At 44.4% G+C, this 15261-nt stretch overlaps 1 protein-coding gene and 1 long non-coding RNA gene across 2 annotated transcripts; one reads left to right on the forward strand and one right to left on the reverse strand.

The window, feature by feature from the left end:
- Positions 1–2660: 2660 nt before the first annotated feature.
- On the reverse strand, positions 2661–15096 carry LOC127616202 (uncharacterized). The gene is made up of 3 exons (XR_007967059.1): positions 14807–15096; positions 6980–7032; positions 2661–2719 (listed from the first exon to the last, which is right to left on the reverse strand). It is a non-coding gene; the product is annotated as an uncharacterized LOC127616202 (long non-coding RNA).
- On the forward strand, positions 9681–11866 carry LOC127616193 (neuromedin-U receptor 1-like). The gene is made up of 3 exons (XM_052087651.1): positions 9681–10422; positions 11142–11375; positions 11502–11866. The coding sequence occupies exons 1-3, from the start codon at positions 9738–9740 to the stop codon at positions 11831–11833; spliced, it is 1251 nt and encodes a 416-aa protein (XP_051943611.1). The 5' UTR covers positions 9681–9737; the 3' UTR covers positions 11834–11866.
- Positions 15097–15261: the final 165 nt, after the last annotated feature.

Here is a 15261-nt window from a genome sequence, read left to right on the forward strand (position 1 = left end):
AGACTTGCTCTGGCACGAAAAAGAAATTAGGCTCGTTTTTACACTGAGCGCATGGGCGCCGGTCTACCAAAATAGGGCCCAATATGTTCGTTGAACAGCTATCATTTGGGGACTACAACTGTGTGTCATCTACCATAACGGCTAACATTGGCCTTCTGAAGCATTTGACCACAGCATACAGAGACTGCAGAAAAAGGGGTCAAGTACAGACCCTTGAGGGATCCCACATGTCATGGCCATTCGAATAGATGCAAAACTTCCAATTGTCAAAATGTAACTTATTTCCTCCAAGGAGGACCTGAATGATTTTCGGTTCCATTGAATGCCACCAAAGTTTCCAATCTGTGCGACAGTCTATTATGAGCAGCTGACGTACGATGTAAAAGGCAACGATACAGTGAGACCGCAAAAAGTCAACCGTGATATGGAGAAGGATGATTGGCTATCTCAAAGGCAGAATATTGCTCTTGCGCCGGCCTTATGTAGCGAGGACATTAGGCGTAAATCATAAACGAGATCCAAAATTATTCACACACTTGCCCAATTTTTGTTTGAAACCCACATATCCCCCTGGAGTGCAACCCTCCTGGTAGGCGGCACTCTGGCATATTCATCAACCAGCATCAATCTGCATATTTTTGGTCCCATAGCAGATGTTTTGCTTTTGGGTCCTTATTGGATGTCCACAGGTGACAAAAACTCACACTCTGAGAGAGATACTTGTAAAAGAAGAAGTAATGATTCAACGGATTTACATAACGGAAGAATTTGGGGGTTTTTTTCGGAGAAATCACCATGCCCAAGTAAAAATAACCATAGACAGAAGGCTGGATTAATGCGGAGTCAAATATTTGCCTTGCACTCGCGGGCACATTCACAGTAACCTCATGCTGAGTTGTTACCTTGAGCTTCAGGATCTTTACTGAAATTGTGGCAGAATAGCCATCTCCAAATTATGAAAGTATGCCCATCTGTGTTGTACAACTCTAAATCAACTGAAACAGACTGAAAATTTCGACACACCATCCTCAGGTCTTGCACACACTGAGCCACAGCCAGCTATTTCACTCGGAAGATTTCTCTCACCCTATATACATTTGAATATATCTCACCCTGTCTGAACTCATCTGTTCACAAGGATGAAACAATCCCTTATGAAACAGGACTTGGAAAAAGTGCAGGGGTGGGTTTTGCGTCGGAGGATGGTAAAGTAATGATTCATGAGTATGCGTTAACAGGGAGTTGGTTGTTCGAAGGTGCCAAAGGGCAAAGACACTGCTGGGCTCTTCACAATGGCCTGTCAGCGTGTTGCTCCGCTCGTGTTTATCTCACGGAAATGACTCCTTGTCGCGAAGCTATGAGTACCACTGGTAGCTCCTGGAGTACCAGCTGCACTTGCTCTGACTTGCAAACTTTCAGTGTTTTAATGAGCCAAAGCTGTCACTGACTTAACCATGATATGCTATACGAGTCTAATTTGACAGTGATAAAAATGCCATTAATGTCATTTATTACCCCCACCCCCTCTTAGAAATTTGATGACTTTTCCTAACGTGACCCAAAAATACACGGAAATGAAAACCTATACAAATGTAATTATTTTGTACGGATGCTTCAAAGTCTGTGACCACTGAAGTGTCACTGTCTAAGGCAAAATGGAGGTAATTGTTTTCGGTAATCAAGTAAAGAGGATTGCTGTTGGCCAGGTGCCCCATGCGCTCGGCTTAAAAACAGATGCAAATGATCGTGCCGGTGCAAGTCTAATCTACCGTGTTTAGGATAGTGATGCGCCTCACTGGGTGTTCCAGCGCAAGGTGCTGCCGCAACCCCGACGCATCTGACAATTTGGTGACAGAAGGTAGACTGGGTCCGGCTTAAAGATAGTCATTTTTGTGCCTTTTCTAGTATAGCATGTATGCTATAGCATGTATTTCTAGTATAGCATGTATAAGATAAGATAAGATATCCTTTATTTGTCCCACAATGGGGACATTTACAGCCTCCAGCAGCAAGAATGTATGTAGAAAGAAGAAGAGAAGAAATAGCATACATGCTATAGCATACATGCTATACTAGAAAAGGCACAAAAATTACAATTTTAAGCCATGTACAGTACGTGCACATGCAGATGAACAGTATGGATGGTTTAAATGGGCACATCTTATTCAATTTGACATCTGAAAAGTTGGAGGTACGCTAAGCAACGAATGCCTAGCAAAATAATGAGCGCTGATTCGCGAGGTGAGCAGACACTTGGCAAATCCTCATTAAGAAAAATTTCACTGTAGTGAGCGCCGGCGCAGTTTCCTTCAGAATTATTCTCAGCAGGTGTTATTGATGATTCGCCACATTCTGTAATTTTATTCCCCACTGTTTTCCTTCTCGTGTATTCATCCTCTCCTTTTTTAATCTCTTGTGAGTGAGTCAGAATTCCACTTCCATTTGCAGACCGTTCCCTCTCAATGCTCATCTGTAGCAGTGATTAAACAGACCCCGGTGGGGGCGGGTCTATTTGAGGTGGCGCTTTGCAGTGTTCTTCCAACCTTCCAATGAGCTAAATTTTACTTAGGTAAACAAAGTGTTGGCTGGCTTTGATGATTTCTCTGTGTATTCGCTTGGCTCGCATGGGGCACATTTGCAGCAATTTAACAATTACTTGCTTTGGAAGAATCCTTGGTTTCTCTCCCTCGCCGTTGTGATGCAGCCAACTGGGCTCCCACTGGAAGAGTGCAAAGGGAAGAGTGAAGGCTGAAAAAGAATACAGACGATTGTTTCTCATCAGCCGCAATGGAGCAAAGACATGTTCAAATAGGACAGAGATAAATTAAAAAAGAGAGGGATGAAAATTAAAGACAGCACGGCGGCCGTTTCCATCGCCGGCTTGTGGGGAGTTATTTTATAATATGCAAGTTGATGAGAGTAGCACATGTAGAATACACTTACAAGATACTTTATTTGGGACATTATCGTACAGTCACCACATTCATAACTAAATCACTTCCATCCCAAATCATCTTTTCCAATTGAAACGAATGGATATGCCATTAATCCGTTCCATCCCCACAAAAGAAATCAAGATAAAATATTTGTAATGCATTTTTAAAAAGAAAAATAGAGCTCTACACATTTGTATTTTATAAAAACATGCGGTAATGATTTAATTAAATAGAATGTGAAGAATTAAATGGTTTGTGCATCACAATTTCATGCTTCAATGACCATTGACACTGGGCTCCTTATGATATGCGCACCTTGGCCACCACGAGGTGGCAGTATAATACAGATATAACGCATGAAGAAGAGTCACAGAGTCACAATTAGTACAACCACTAGTTCTGTTGACTCGTTTTGCATTGGGTGTTAACTTGCAGATTTTTGCGAGTCGCGTGGTTTTGACATACAGTATATACTGTGTACGTCTCACTTGACATGACGTTGATAGAATTCCAACTTTTATGACTAACCGATGTCTAACTCCCGTGACCATCTTCTGGAACAAAAACATTTTAATGGTAAGAGAGACCGTATTTCTTGCCCCTGATGAACTTCTCTTGTTTTCTTGGCAGTGCTTTCAGTGGGTCATTATCTTTCTGCATGATGAAGGATCTCCCAATCATTTTGGTTTTATCTTGCTTGAAATTGGCAGACAGAAAATTAATGAGCCCATCTCAGAAGAACAAGGCAGATCATTTCTTTCTCCAAACTTTAGTCAGTCTTCAATCACTTTGGTTAATCTTTACGAATTCCAGCCTGGCCTTTGTAGCGTTCTTGCTAATGAGCGGTTTGCATTTTCTGGATGTAACTTCTGTCCTTTCAATGTCATCGGTTATTATAAAACGTTGAACTGTGATCTTATTTGGTTTCGTTATCACGTGACAGCACTGGATGAAGGTGTCCATGCAAAGATTGTAATTTTACAGTACAGAAACCTGCAGGAAAAGTACTCCCGTAAATCGCGAGTCATTAACATCCCCTTAAGAAAAGTTTGGAATTGCATATATTTATAGTTGAACAAAATACACCGGAAGTGCCCGTAAACAAGCCCACGTGGTGTAGACTCTCCGCTACCGCATGAACAACCCAGACTAAATATAGCTCCTCCCTGAAAAAAAAAAATATTTTTAGTCGTTTCAACATGCATCTTTTGGGTAAGGATTTGGCGTCATCTTGTGGCATCGAAAGGCTTTTCAGAGCACAAAAAGCACAAATGGGGGAATTATTGAGCAGCGAAACACACATATGTGGAAGATACTTTAATATATCCAAACAGATCCATTTGGAGTTGTAGTTCCTTGTCCTTGACTTTTAGCAGGACACTCGCCTAACTTGTGAGCGGGCCTTTATCGCACTTTTTCGAAGTGAGATCCGTGTGTGAGAGAGAGAGATGAAGGTAGGTAGACTAAGGTTTATTTAGTGCTTGAGTAGATTATACTGATATAACCTACAGGGCTGTGTCAGGGTAAAGCAAAACCGCACATTGCTCAAATTACTCCCCAGCCATATCTACACAGTACATTAAAAAAACGGTGCCGGTCATGACAATGAGCGTATGTGACTGTGTGCCCCTTTGGAGCACTGCAGTCCTCTGCAAAGGGTGACGACAGAGGCCGAGGGGACACAAACGCCTGGGTGTTACACAAACACAAATTTAAAATCGGATGCTGGTCATTGAATCTGGCAGGAAGACACTGATGCAAAAAGACTCATGATGCAAGATGACGTATGGTCTGCTATCAAATTTAATCACGTATGGAACCACAGCGCCTCTCAGTGTATGAAAGTGGAAGTACATTTTTTTTTGGTGGGGTCATGAAACTAATCCGTAAAGGGGTGACCCAAGCATGCAATTATTGACGGAAACAATACATCGAGCCACCACACAAGCAACCAATGCCTATAATCTTGTGTAATCTCATTTGGGATCAGGAACCGGCAGGCTATTGCATTTCATGGAGTACCTTTCAACCTTTATTGAGCCAAAACACATTTTCCAATGAGAAAAAAAATCTCACAGTGAAGCACCAAACTAAACTGTCACAAAGAGGGTAAATACGGAAATAATGATTTTGTAAATACAGAAATAATTATTTTGTCAAAGTGTACTCATAAATGTACTTGGTGTGAAATGAGGACCTGTTGAATTGCGCACAAAGAAAGCTATTAGGTTACATGAATGGCAATAGGTCAGGGGTGGGCAATTATTTTCCCCGGGGGGCCAAATGAGAAGCAGAAAATATTGTGGAGGGCCGGGCCAAAAGTTTGAAATAGAAATAGAAAATAAAGAAGATAGCGCATGTCTTTGTATGCCAGTAATAATGTAACATTCTCCTCCACCATCACACTCAGCACTGGTTCTCCTCAAGGATGTGTACCGAGCCCCCTGTTGTTCACGCTGTACACATTTGACTGCTCTCCGACTCTTATTAGCGGTCCAGTTTGCGGAAAGTTTTTAACATAACAATCAAACCATTCTAGGAAATTTTCATTTACTCGAGCCAGAAGCAATTCACTCTGTGCATGGAAATTGCCAGAATCGGACTGAGTAAGAATCGCTTCCTTGTTTTTCAAAGTCTCGTAGATTTGGGTTTTTCCGACTCCAGACGTCTCCTGAATGATTCGTACTTTGTTACCCGCTTCGTTTAATCAAATACATATCACTTTCCCTTCCATGGTCATTACCCTCTCCCTCTTTCTTCATCTCCCCTCCCTCCCTGTGCTCTGCAACTTGAAGTAACTGCGCCACCTGGTGTTGAAATACCTGTCATTACAAGTCCAAACGAAATGAATGCAATCAAACCTTAATTGTGCACCAATCTTTGGCGGGCCGGATTAAAAAGACAAACGGGCCAGATCCGGCCCGCGGGCCGTAGTTTGTCCACCCCTGCAATAGGTGGACATGGAGATTCAAGCCAGCATTTGAAGGTAACGCTTTTTGTTTAACAGGAAAATTTTTGAAACAGTCATCCGCGTCTCCATCACGTCGGCCGAAACGTAACGCAATTTACTTTGGAGTCAGCCAGTCGTAATTCACACAGCTGTTTGCTCAAAATGATGAACTGGAGCGTGGAGGAGTGAGGCCGCCACTCCTCGTCTTGCCTCCCTTCACCGGCTGCCCGTGTTCATTTTCAGATTCCCCGTTTTCTGTCAAGCTGCAGTTTGGTTTTTGCTCAACAATCGAAAAGTAAAATTGAGTTGACTGTCAAAATGGAAGCACAATGCCGTCAAGTGCTTTTAGAAAAAGGGCATTGTGTCCTCTTAATCGTTGGGTCTCTAGATGGCCTTCCCACACATCATGGAAGTGAAAACTGTAGTTTTGAAGACGAGAAAAATATTTTTTTTCAGTATACTGAACCAGCCCCTTTATTTAAAAAAAAAAAACAAGTTTTTTTAATCCTCCAACCATCAATCAATCAACCACTCGCATTTACTTCCAGCACGAGCATATCAAGGATTTTAAACTTTTATAAAAGTATTTTTTTCCCCTCGACATGTCCAATCTCGAAAGAGAAGGTGAAGGTCTCCGTCTTCATCTACAGTGCTGGTACTTGCTTCTTCAGACTCTTGATGATTCTCTCCAACCCTTTTCATCGCCCTTTATTTGACAAGTTCCACTCGGACTTTCTCCCGGGCAGACATTTAGCTTTTATTATCGTTTGTCCGTGAGCCCAGAGCCTTTTCCTTTCTCATCCTTTGTTCGATTACTTTTACCCCTGAAAGACGGCAGCGGTGCAGCCGTGTGAAAAAAAGAGGTCATTGATTGCCTTGACCTTGGAAATCTTCCGCCTGAGCAACGAAACATGCAGTCCACTATATTCTTCATTTCAAATTTTTTTCCCCGATGACTCTCCAGCTGAAAACTGTGTGTTGCATATTTACACGAAGCAAAACGTGTTTCTTGATGTCTACTTGGCCACAAACCAACAATGTGACATCATTTCCGTTTAATTTACTCAAGTATCAAGAACATGAACACACTTACCGCATTTTTGCGGAGGCGGAAGAGTCACATGCTAGCTGAAGGTCAATGCCAAACTAAACATAAAAAAAAGGTTTCATATTACATTTGATATAAATCGATAACGATATTGCATTGATTGTCTTCACACTATACATCATTTATGAATATAATAAATCAATTTTTTTGAAAGTAGACTGTGTTACTCTTCCCTCACCCCATTAAATTAAATCCAGGATGGTGTCTTTGAAGGTGCATTAGCATGTGGAACGTGTTGCCCGTGACTCGGGAAAGTTCTTTTGAAGTGCTTATGGCAAGTCGTCTGGGTCTTGTCAACTCCGCACTTTCCATCTCTGTTCTCATCCTTGTTGAAATGCTACCACACGGCTGACCGAGATGAAGTTGGAGGGTCCGCAACTTTGCGGTTATTATATGGCCGTATTTGGGTTTAGGGTTTTCACGACTGTCATGGTTGAAGGCCTGAGCCTGAGGTCGGTGGGGGTCAGGGGTGCATCCTGGTGCCAAATCAAACCAAGCTCCCTAATAATTCTTCCCGCAGCCAAACACCACTATAGTCTGCCTGCGCTTCCGTGCCACCGAATATCAAAGATTGAGCATTCTTTCTGTTCCATCCCGAGCCTTATCTCACAACATGCTAGCATCTTGGTCACTGACGCTAAAAAAGAAGTCAGGAGGTTGTACAGCATTCTCCATTTGGGCTACCGACGGATGGGAGACTGACTGTATTTCTTCACTTTTACATTTCGTTGAACTACACCAAATCTAGTGGCATCTTGTCCCACCTGCATCTGGAATTTGGCCTGTTTTACTGCCGCTTCCCCCCCCTTCTATTCCCTCATGATGGGATCCATTGCCTTGTCACTCTGGAATGGGGCATTTCTCCAGGTGAGAAACCCCACCTGTGTGTGTGTGTGTGCACATGTGTGTCAGAGAGAGAGAGAGAGAGAGCGAGAGTGAGAGTGAGAGAGCAAGTTTCTATTCCACAATCTGAGAATCTGAGGCAGTCGTACGACACAGAGTCACCGAGAGCACAGCCTGCATTCTGTTCTGACAGGACTACCAACATTTGAAGTTCTGTCCCATAGCTTCGCACTTGCATCTATTTCCTTGAGGACTACAATCTGCAGGTGTGTTTTCATTTTCTTCTGCTCTGAATACAAGTTGATCACCATGAATCTCGTGTGTATAAATAAATGGGAAACCCTGCAAAAAAAAAAATCTGCATGAACACAATATATGACCAAAGAGATATTGCGATTTCATATCTGGCTATGAGTTTTTGTTCCAAATGCCACATTTCCTAGTACACTAGTTGCAAGTTGTTGCTCAGGATTTTAAGGCTACCTCGAATTACTTGTTGAAAGAAATGAATTGAATAGGTCTGTTCTCCTGTCTGTAAAAAGGTAATGTTTTCCTCAATTTGGGAGAGAGTCAAGTAAATTGTATATTTATAATTTATTTGTGCAACTAATGTGTGGGAAATTTATGATTGAAAATACACTCACATAACGATGATTTAAAACACACTCATGATATACCGTATTATTACCGTGTATTAAAGCGCGTGGACATTGAAAGGTTTGTCCTTGAAATAATGAAACGGCGGCGGAATGAGTTAAATGAATGCGCGTAATGGAAGCTTGCGAAACGGGATGCTCGCGACTAAATGACACAAAGTGTCGTTCATCGAGAAAGCAGCTGTGTCATGGGTGTCATGGGTGATTTGCTGGCTGTCCAACTTTTTAATTTTAGCCTACTTTGAAGTGAGTGGTCTTTTTGGGTTCCAACAATTACCCAATCCTTTTTAAATCAATCAATTTTCGGCAAAAGCTTTTCCTGTAGGGACTCCCGATGATGTGCACATTACCCGATCACGCCCATGATGTACACACAATGAGGAGAAGACAAATATGGTTTTATATTTTTCACATTTCTCATTTTCCACTAGAGTCCAGGAACAAATGCGCCGCGGCACATGACATGAAATTAGATTCATTTCATGAAATGCTCAAATAGCACTTCATTTTCGAAACATTCAGCTGGACAAAGAGGAGTCCTTCTATCCATTTTCTACTTCATTCTATTCGGGTAACTTTTGGCAAGAAGTAAATGTACCAATAGACCAACAGTGAAGTAGGAACTCCTTCAATCAGAAATACCGGTCTTGAAAATTAAATTCTATTGACTTGGGGCATCATTATTTATCCATCCATCCATCCACCCATTAGCTGACCGGCTTCTCCTTAGGAGGGTTGCGGGCGTGTTGGAGCCTATCCGAGCGGTCTTTGGGCAGTTAGGCGGGCCACACCTTGAACCGGTCGCCAGCCAATCGCAGGGCACACAGAGACGAACGACCATTCGGGCTCACAATTACACCTTGGGGCAATTTAGAGCTTTCACCCTTGTTTTGAAAAATGTAGGAGGAAACTGGAATACCCGGAGAAAAGCCACACAGCCTGTATTCGAACCCTGCACCTGTGCACTGTGAGGCGGACGTGCTAAGCAGTCATCCAGCGTGCCACCCATCATTATTTAGGTTTTATTTTATCTGTTAAACTACTTTGCATAAAAAAAATGCCAGTACATCCACATTGACGGTCTCCAAAAATAGAGCCCGAGATGTCTCGATTTATTGCCGCTCCTTTTTGAACAATGGAAAAATTCCTTGTCAAGTATTGATTTTCCAAGTTCGAAATAAACCGAAACCGTCTCCTCCTCATATCCTCCGTTGGCAATTCAAGAATCCAACCCGGATGCCACGATGCCAGAACCAATCTGCTTCCATGCGAGCGCTCCCACGGTGAACATCTCGACCGATATCGGCTGCCCCAGCGGCGCCGCTCTCTCGTGTGGTCTAAACATCTCCCGCTTCTTGGAGAACGCCACCGAGCAGGACGTGGAGGAAATGTGCTTGAGCGAAGAGGAATACATGTCCATGGAACTGGGGCCCCCGAGGTCTCCGGTCTTCCTTCCCGTCTGCGTCACCTACCTGACCATCTTCACGGCGGGCGTCTTGGGCAATTCCCTCACCTGCGCGGTCATCTTGCGCTACAAAGTGATGCAGACGCCAACCAACTACTACCTTCTGAGCCTGGCTGTGTCCGACCTCCTGGTTCTACTTCTGGGCATGCCGCTGGAACTCTACGAGATGTGGCAGAACTATCCGTTCCTGTTCGGGGAGGGCGGCTGCTACTTCAAAACCTTCCTGTTCGAGACGGTCTGCTTCGCTTCCATCCTCAACGTCACGGCCCTCAGCGTGGAGCGTTACATCGCCGTGGTGCACCCCCTCAAGGTCAAACACATGACCACGTCCACTCACGTCAAGAGGGTGGTCTTCGCATTGTGGTCGCTCTCCATGCTGTGCTCCGTTCCCAACACCAGCCTGCACGGGATTGCGGTGCTGCCGCCACGGTTCGGACGAGACTTCCCGCGCTCTGCCATCTGCCGTAAGTATGGAACTTCTCTCAGATGTCATCGGGCCCCGGTTTCATTCGTAGAAAGTCGAGACAGAATGTGAGAAGGATGAGGGACCCTATCAGAACATGACGGGCCAAGAGGCACTTAAGAGCATCTGTGCTAACCCGATTTAGCTAGAATTATTCATTCATTCATTCATTCATCTTCCGAGCCGCTTGATCCTCACTAGGGTCGCGGGGGGTGCTGGAGCCTATCCCAGCCGTCTCCGGGCAGTAGGCGGGGGACACCCTGAATCGGTTGCCAGCCAATCGCAGGGCACACAGAAACGAACAACCATTCACACTCACACTCACACCTAGGGACAATTTAGAGTGTTCAATCAGCCTGCCACGCATGTTTTTGGAATGTGGGAGGAAACCGGAGCACCCGGAGAAAACCCACATAGGCCCGGGGAGAACATGCAAACTCCACACAGGGAGGCCGGAGCCGGAATCGAACCCGGTACCTCTGCACTGTGAAGCCGACGTGCTAACCAATGGACTACCGGGCCGCCTAGCTAGAATTATTCGGGTAAAAATAAATGGGGAATGGTTCTACCTTGGTTACCAGAAACATGTCATCCAATTCCAATAAAACCAGGAAGTGCATCGTTCCATTCGTGATCGAGGGCAGCAAGTTGGACAAAAACGATCGGATGATGTAACGGTTGGCTGGATTCGATCCCTCATTGCAACGTTTCCATCCTCAGAGTTGGTCAAGCCCAAATGGATGTACAACCTGATCATCTTGATTTCCACGCTGGTCTTCTTCATCCTGCCCGTGCTGATCATCAGCATCCTCTACCTTCTGATCGGACTGCAGCTGCACAAGGAGAGGATGCTGAGCACGGTGGAGGACGCGTGCAGCTTTGGACCGGAAAGCCTCCGCAGATCCCACAAGCAGAAAGTGAACAAACGCAACCTTCAAGTCACCAAAATGTTGTGTAGGTGACATCATCAAGTTATTCCCGCATTTTTTACCATCTATTTGAGATCAGCAAATTCAGTTACTGTGATGGAAATAGAACACACCCGGGTTCACACTCCGTTTTCATATCCCATCTGTCCAGGTGTGCTGGTGATCGTTTTTGGTCTGTGTTGGGCTCCCTTCCACGTGGAGCGTCTGATGTGGAGTCTCATGGACACGTCGCTCGAGGGGCACCTGCGGATCTTCGAGCACATCCACGTGGTCTCGGGCGTCTTCTTCTACCTGAGCGCCGCCGTCAACCCCGTCCTCTACAATCTCATGTCCACGCGTTTCAGAGAAATGTTCCGACACATCTGGTGCCACAGCGACACCTGGTCGCTGCGCTCCAGCTTAGAGAGCCAGAAAGCGCAGCCAAGCGTCAGATGGACTCGAACGGCCACGTTGACGCAAAATACGTTCAACCGGGATGGCTGAATTATTCAGACGGCGGTTGTTTGATAAGCGAACATGTCGTGACTGCGGCAAGAGCGGAAAAACAGGATTGTGTTAATTGGCCGGGGGTTCTTGATTTTTTTTTGGGGGGGGGGGGTGTCCGGGGAGCCCTCATAATCCTGACGTTAATTCTATTTAACTACCATGTGCCACCCTAAATACCGTGTGGATTAATTATATTTTGAAAGGTTTCTGCTGATATATTCGTCACCTGCTAATAAAAAGAAATTTCACTTAAAAATGAGCACCGTCGCTGTGGTACGCTGCTTAAACTAGCAACATATATTTAAGATTTAAGATATCCTTTATTTGTCCCACACTGGGGAAATTTACGGCCTCGAGCAGCAGGAATGTAGGTAGAAAGAAGAAAGAAGAAAAAAAAACACCGTTCAATTAAGTGCAATATAAACACAAAATGGATAAAAAGATTTTTGTCTCTGCCATTGATATTGAATTCAAATGTATTATTTGTGTTGTGTGTGTGTTGTGTTGTACTGAGTAACTAAAGCTAAACGCAATATTCTAGTCCCAATTCTGTTCAATCACTACAACTTCACCTTTTGGCTTCATGGGGACCTTCTTCACACTCACACTCACACCACACACCACACAAAAAGCCAAAGAAAAAGTGAAACTCACTTGTGGGGTTGTGAAAATGTCTCATTCATTCATTCATTCATCTTCCGAGCCGCTTGATCCTCACTAGGGTCGCGGAGGGTGCTGGAGCCTATCCCAGCTGTCTTCGGGCAGTAGGCGGGGGACACCCTGAACCGGCACACAGAAACGAACAACCATTCGCACTCACACTCACACCTAGGGACAATTTAGAGTGTTCAATACGCCTGCCACGCATGTTTTTGGAATGTGGGAGGAAACCGGAGCACCCGGAGAAAACCCACGCAGGCCCGGGGAGAACATGCAAACTCCACACAGGGAGGCCGGAGCTGGAATCGAACCCGGTACCTCTGCACTGTGAAGCCGACGTGCTAACCACTGGACTACCGGGCCGCCCTGAAAATGTCTCATTTCTGAGGGAATAAAAAATTTCATTGTATTTATAGTACCTTTTGTGACATTTCTGGTTCTCTAATCATGGTTGCATAGCATTGGATCCATTCAGTAGGTGGACGACATACCCCCTGAATTGGTCGCCGACCAATCGCAGGGCACACAGAGACAAACAAGCATTCATGCTAACAATCACACCTAAGGGAGAATTTAGACTGTTCCATTAATCTGCCATGCATGTTTTTGGAATGTGGGAGGAAACCGGAGTACCCGGAGAAAACCCACGCAAGCACGCAGGGAGAACAACTCCACACAGGGAGACCGTAGCTGGAATTGAACCCTGCACCTCTGCACTGTGACGCCGACGCGCTAACCAGTCGACCAGTGTGCCGCCTGGCCGCCTTTTGTCCAATCAAATATAAAATAAGGACAATCAAATGTGGAGTGAGGTGGATTGTTGCTCGTAAGAACAACACCGACATCCATTGTGCTGATACAGTACATACACACAGGTTGTATTGAGGCATACCGATTTGAAAATCACGACCAATTCGTCTTGCAAAATTGTGCTATTGTGTGACAATTGTGCTGGAGTTGAATTCTTGAAATGCAGCGTTTATTAAAATGTATCATGTTGTAAAATATCTGGAATGCAGGTCCCGTATGCGAATATCAATGACCTCTTGTTTTAATGACCGACGGCATATAACGCACCCATGCCTTGAATTTCTGATTTTATGACCTCCCTTCTAAACATTGGTGCAGCTGGTGGGATAAAACAGCAGATTTATTGCTCTATGGGAAGCAGTTCTGCCTTAATGAGCCTTGAAACACATTTTCATATTCACAGTGGAACCTGCTCCGGGATGAAACCGCCTTCTGCACAAAGCTGTTGAAACACGAGCGGCAAAAGGACTTCATTAAAAGTATTTTTGCATCAGGCAGTTTCTTTGCAACTCTCTATGAGTCACAGTTTAGGAGTCGTGGAGCTACGATGGAAAAGCGGAAGGGACAAGAAGAAACATGACAACATTATCATGAGTTTGTTTCGGTCAACACTAATCAGTATGCTGGATGTCAACAATTGGACCCAATTTGTATCACGGAACCAAGCGGACTCAATCACGACAACCACGGTGACTGCTGATTTTATCAGTTCATGTTGCCAAGATGTGTCAAATGTGATTTGAAATTAAAAAAAAAAAAAAATAATCCCTTTTCCCAACCGCTTATCCTGATTCGGGTCATACCGGAGCCTACCGTAGCTGTTTTAGGAAAATAATCCAGTAAACTCAACACAGGAAAACAAGTGCTCCCCCCTGTCCCACTAATTTTGTCAAGCGATCCCCAATGAAATGACAGCGATGATCCCAAACAAACGCACCGTTAATTCCCAGCAGCCCGAGCAAGGACAACCTCAATATATTTGGGTGACAATTTACGACCCCTCCCGAGAATCATAAAGGCACTCAGCATTGACTCTTCATACTCCATAAAACAGGAAGTAGACTGCTAACTAACAGATGGCCAACAACAATCACAAATACAGAGCTCAATGTCGTTTCTTATCACTTTTCCCTTTTAAGCCTCTCAAACGTGCACTGAAGTAAATCTGTCAAGAGAAAATCGACTTACAAGGTGACAATATTGCAATCCAGCTGGTTCAAAACGCCTCTGCTCGCATCATCACAAAAACATCTTCCCAGCAGCACATCACCCCCGTTCTTTCTTCTTCTTCTTCTTCTTAGGATTGCCTACAATACGTAGCTCTTCCATTTCCTATGTTTTTATGATTTTTCTGTCCTGTTTTTATATAATATCTCGCTTACTAATTTTTACATTGTATTTTTTATTGTCTGTATAGTGTCCTTGGGTGGCATGAAAGGCGCGTTTAAATAAAATGCATTATTATTATTATTATTAATGTCAAAGGAATGATCAACTTACACTTGGGTCAAATCAAGGATGAAACGTTGTTTCACGTCACACTTCCCACGGGAGTTTGAACGGAGCAGCTTCATTCGGGTAACAATGGAGGAAAAGAAGGGGGCGGGGGCACCTCCGACAGAGAAACAAGTTTGAACCTCGCTAGTTAATCAGGTGGCAGGTGCTAAATCGTTGGCTAATGCTAAGTGCCGTCTTGGTTGACAGGACACCGAGTAGATGTCAACTTTTCTGCGTGCCCACAGACCGCAATGATTATTTTGTTCGCCATTTTTTCTTCGCGCAACGTGCACAGCCCGAGACGTGTACGTGCTTTTTACGTGACGTATGACGTAAATCCTCAACGCCGTAGCTACGCGGCGTCGTCTCGCGGTTCAACTGTCGCGTCAGTTGTGTCGCCCGGCAGGGATTTGCAACTAGTTCTCTTTAGTTTGATCACAGTATTCGTCCGATGTCCT

Source organism: Hippocampus zosterae, chromosome 15 (assembly GCF_025434085.1).
Source record: "Hippocampus zosterae strain Florida chromosome 15, ASM2543408v3, whole genome shotgun sequence".
NCBI lineage: Eukaryota > Metazoa > Chordata > Actinopteri > Syngnathiformes > Syngnathidae > Hippocampus > Hippocampus zosterae.

Bases quoted from the DNA above. Each gene is read 5' to 3' on its own strand.
- LOC127616193 (XM_052087651.1), top strand. From the start codon at position 9,738: ATGCCAGAACCAATCTGCTTCCATGCGAGCGCTCCCACGGTGAACATC. The intron at 10,423-11,141 runs GTAAGTATGGAA...TTCCATCCTCAG, and splicing joins CCCGCGCTCTGCCATCTGCC to AGTTGGTCAAGCCCAAATGG. The intron at 11,376-11,501 runs GTAGGTGACATC...CCATCTGTCCAG, and splicing joins TCAAGTCACCAAAATGTTGT to GTGTGCTGGTGATCGTTTTT.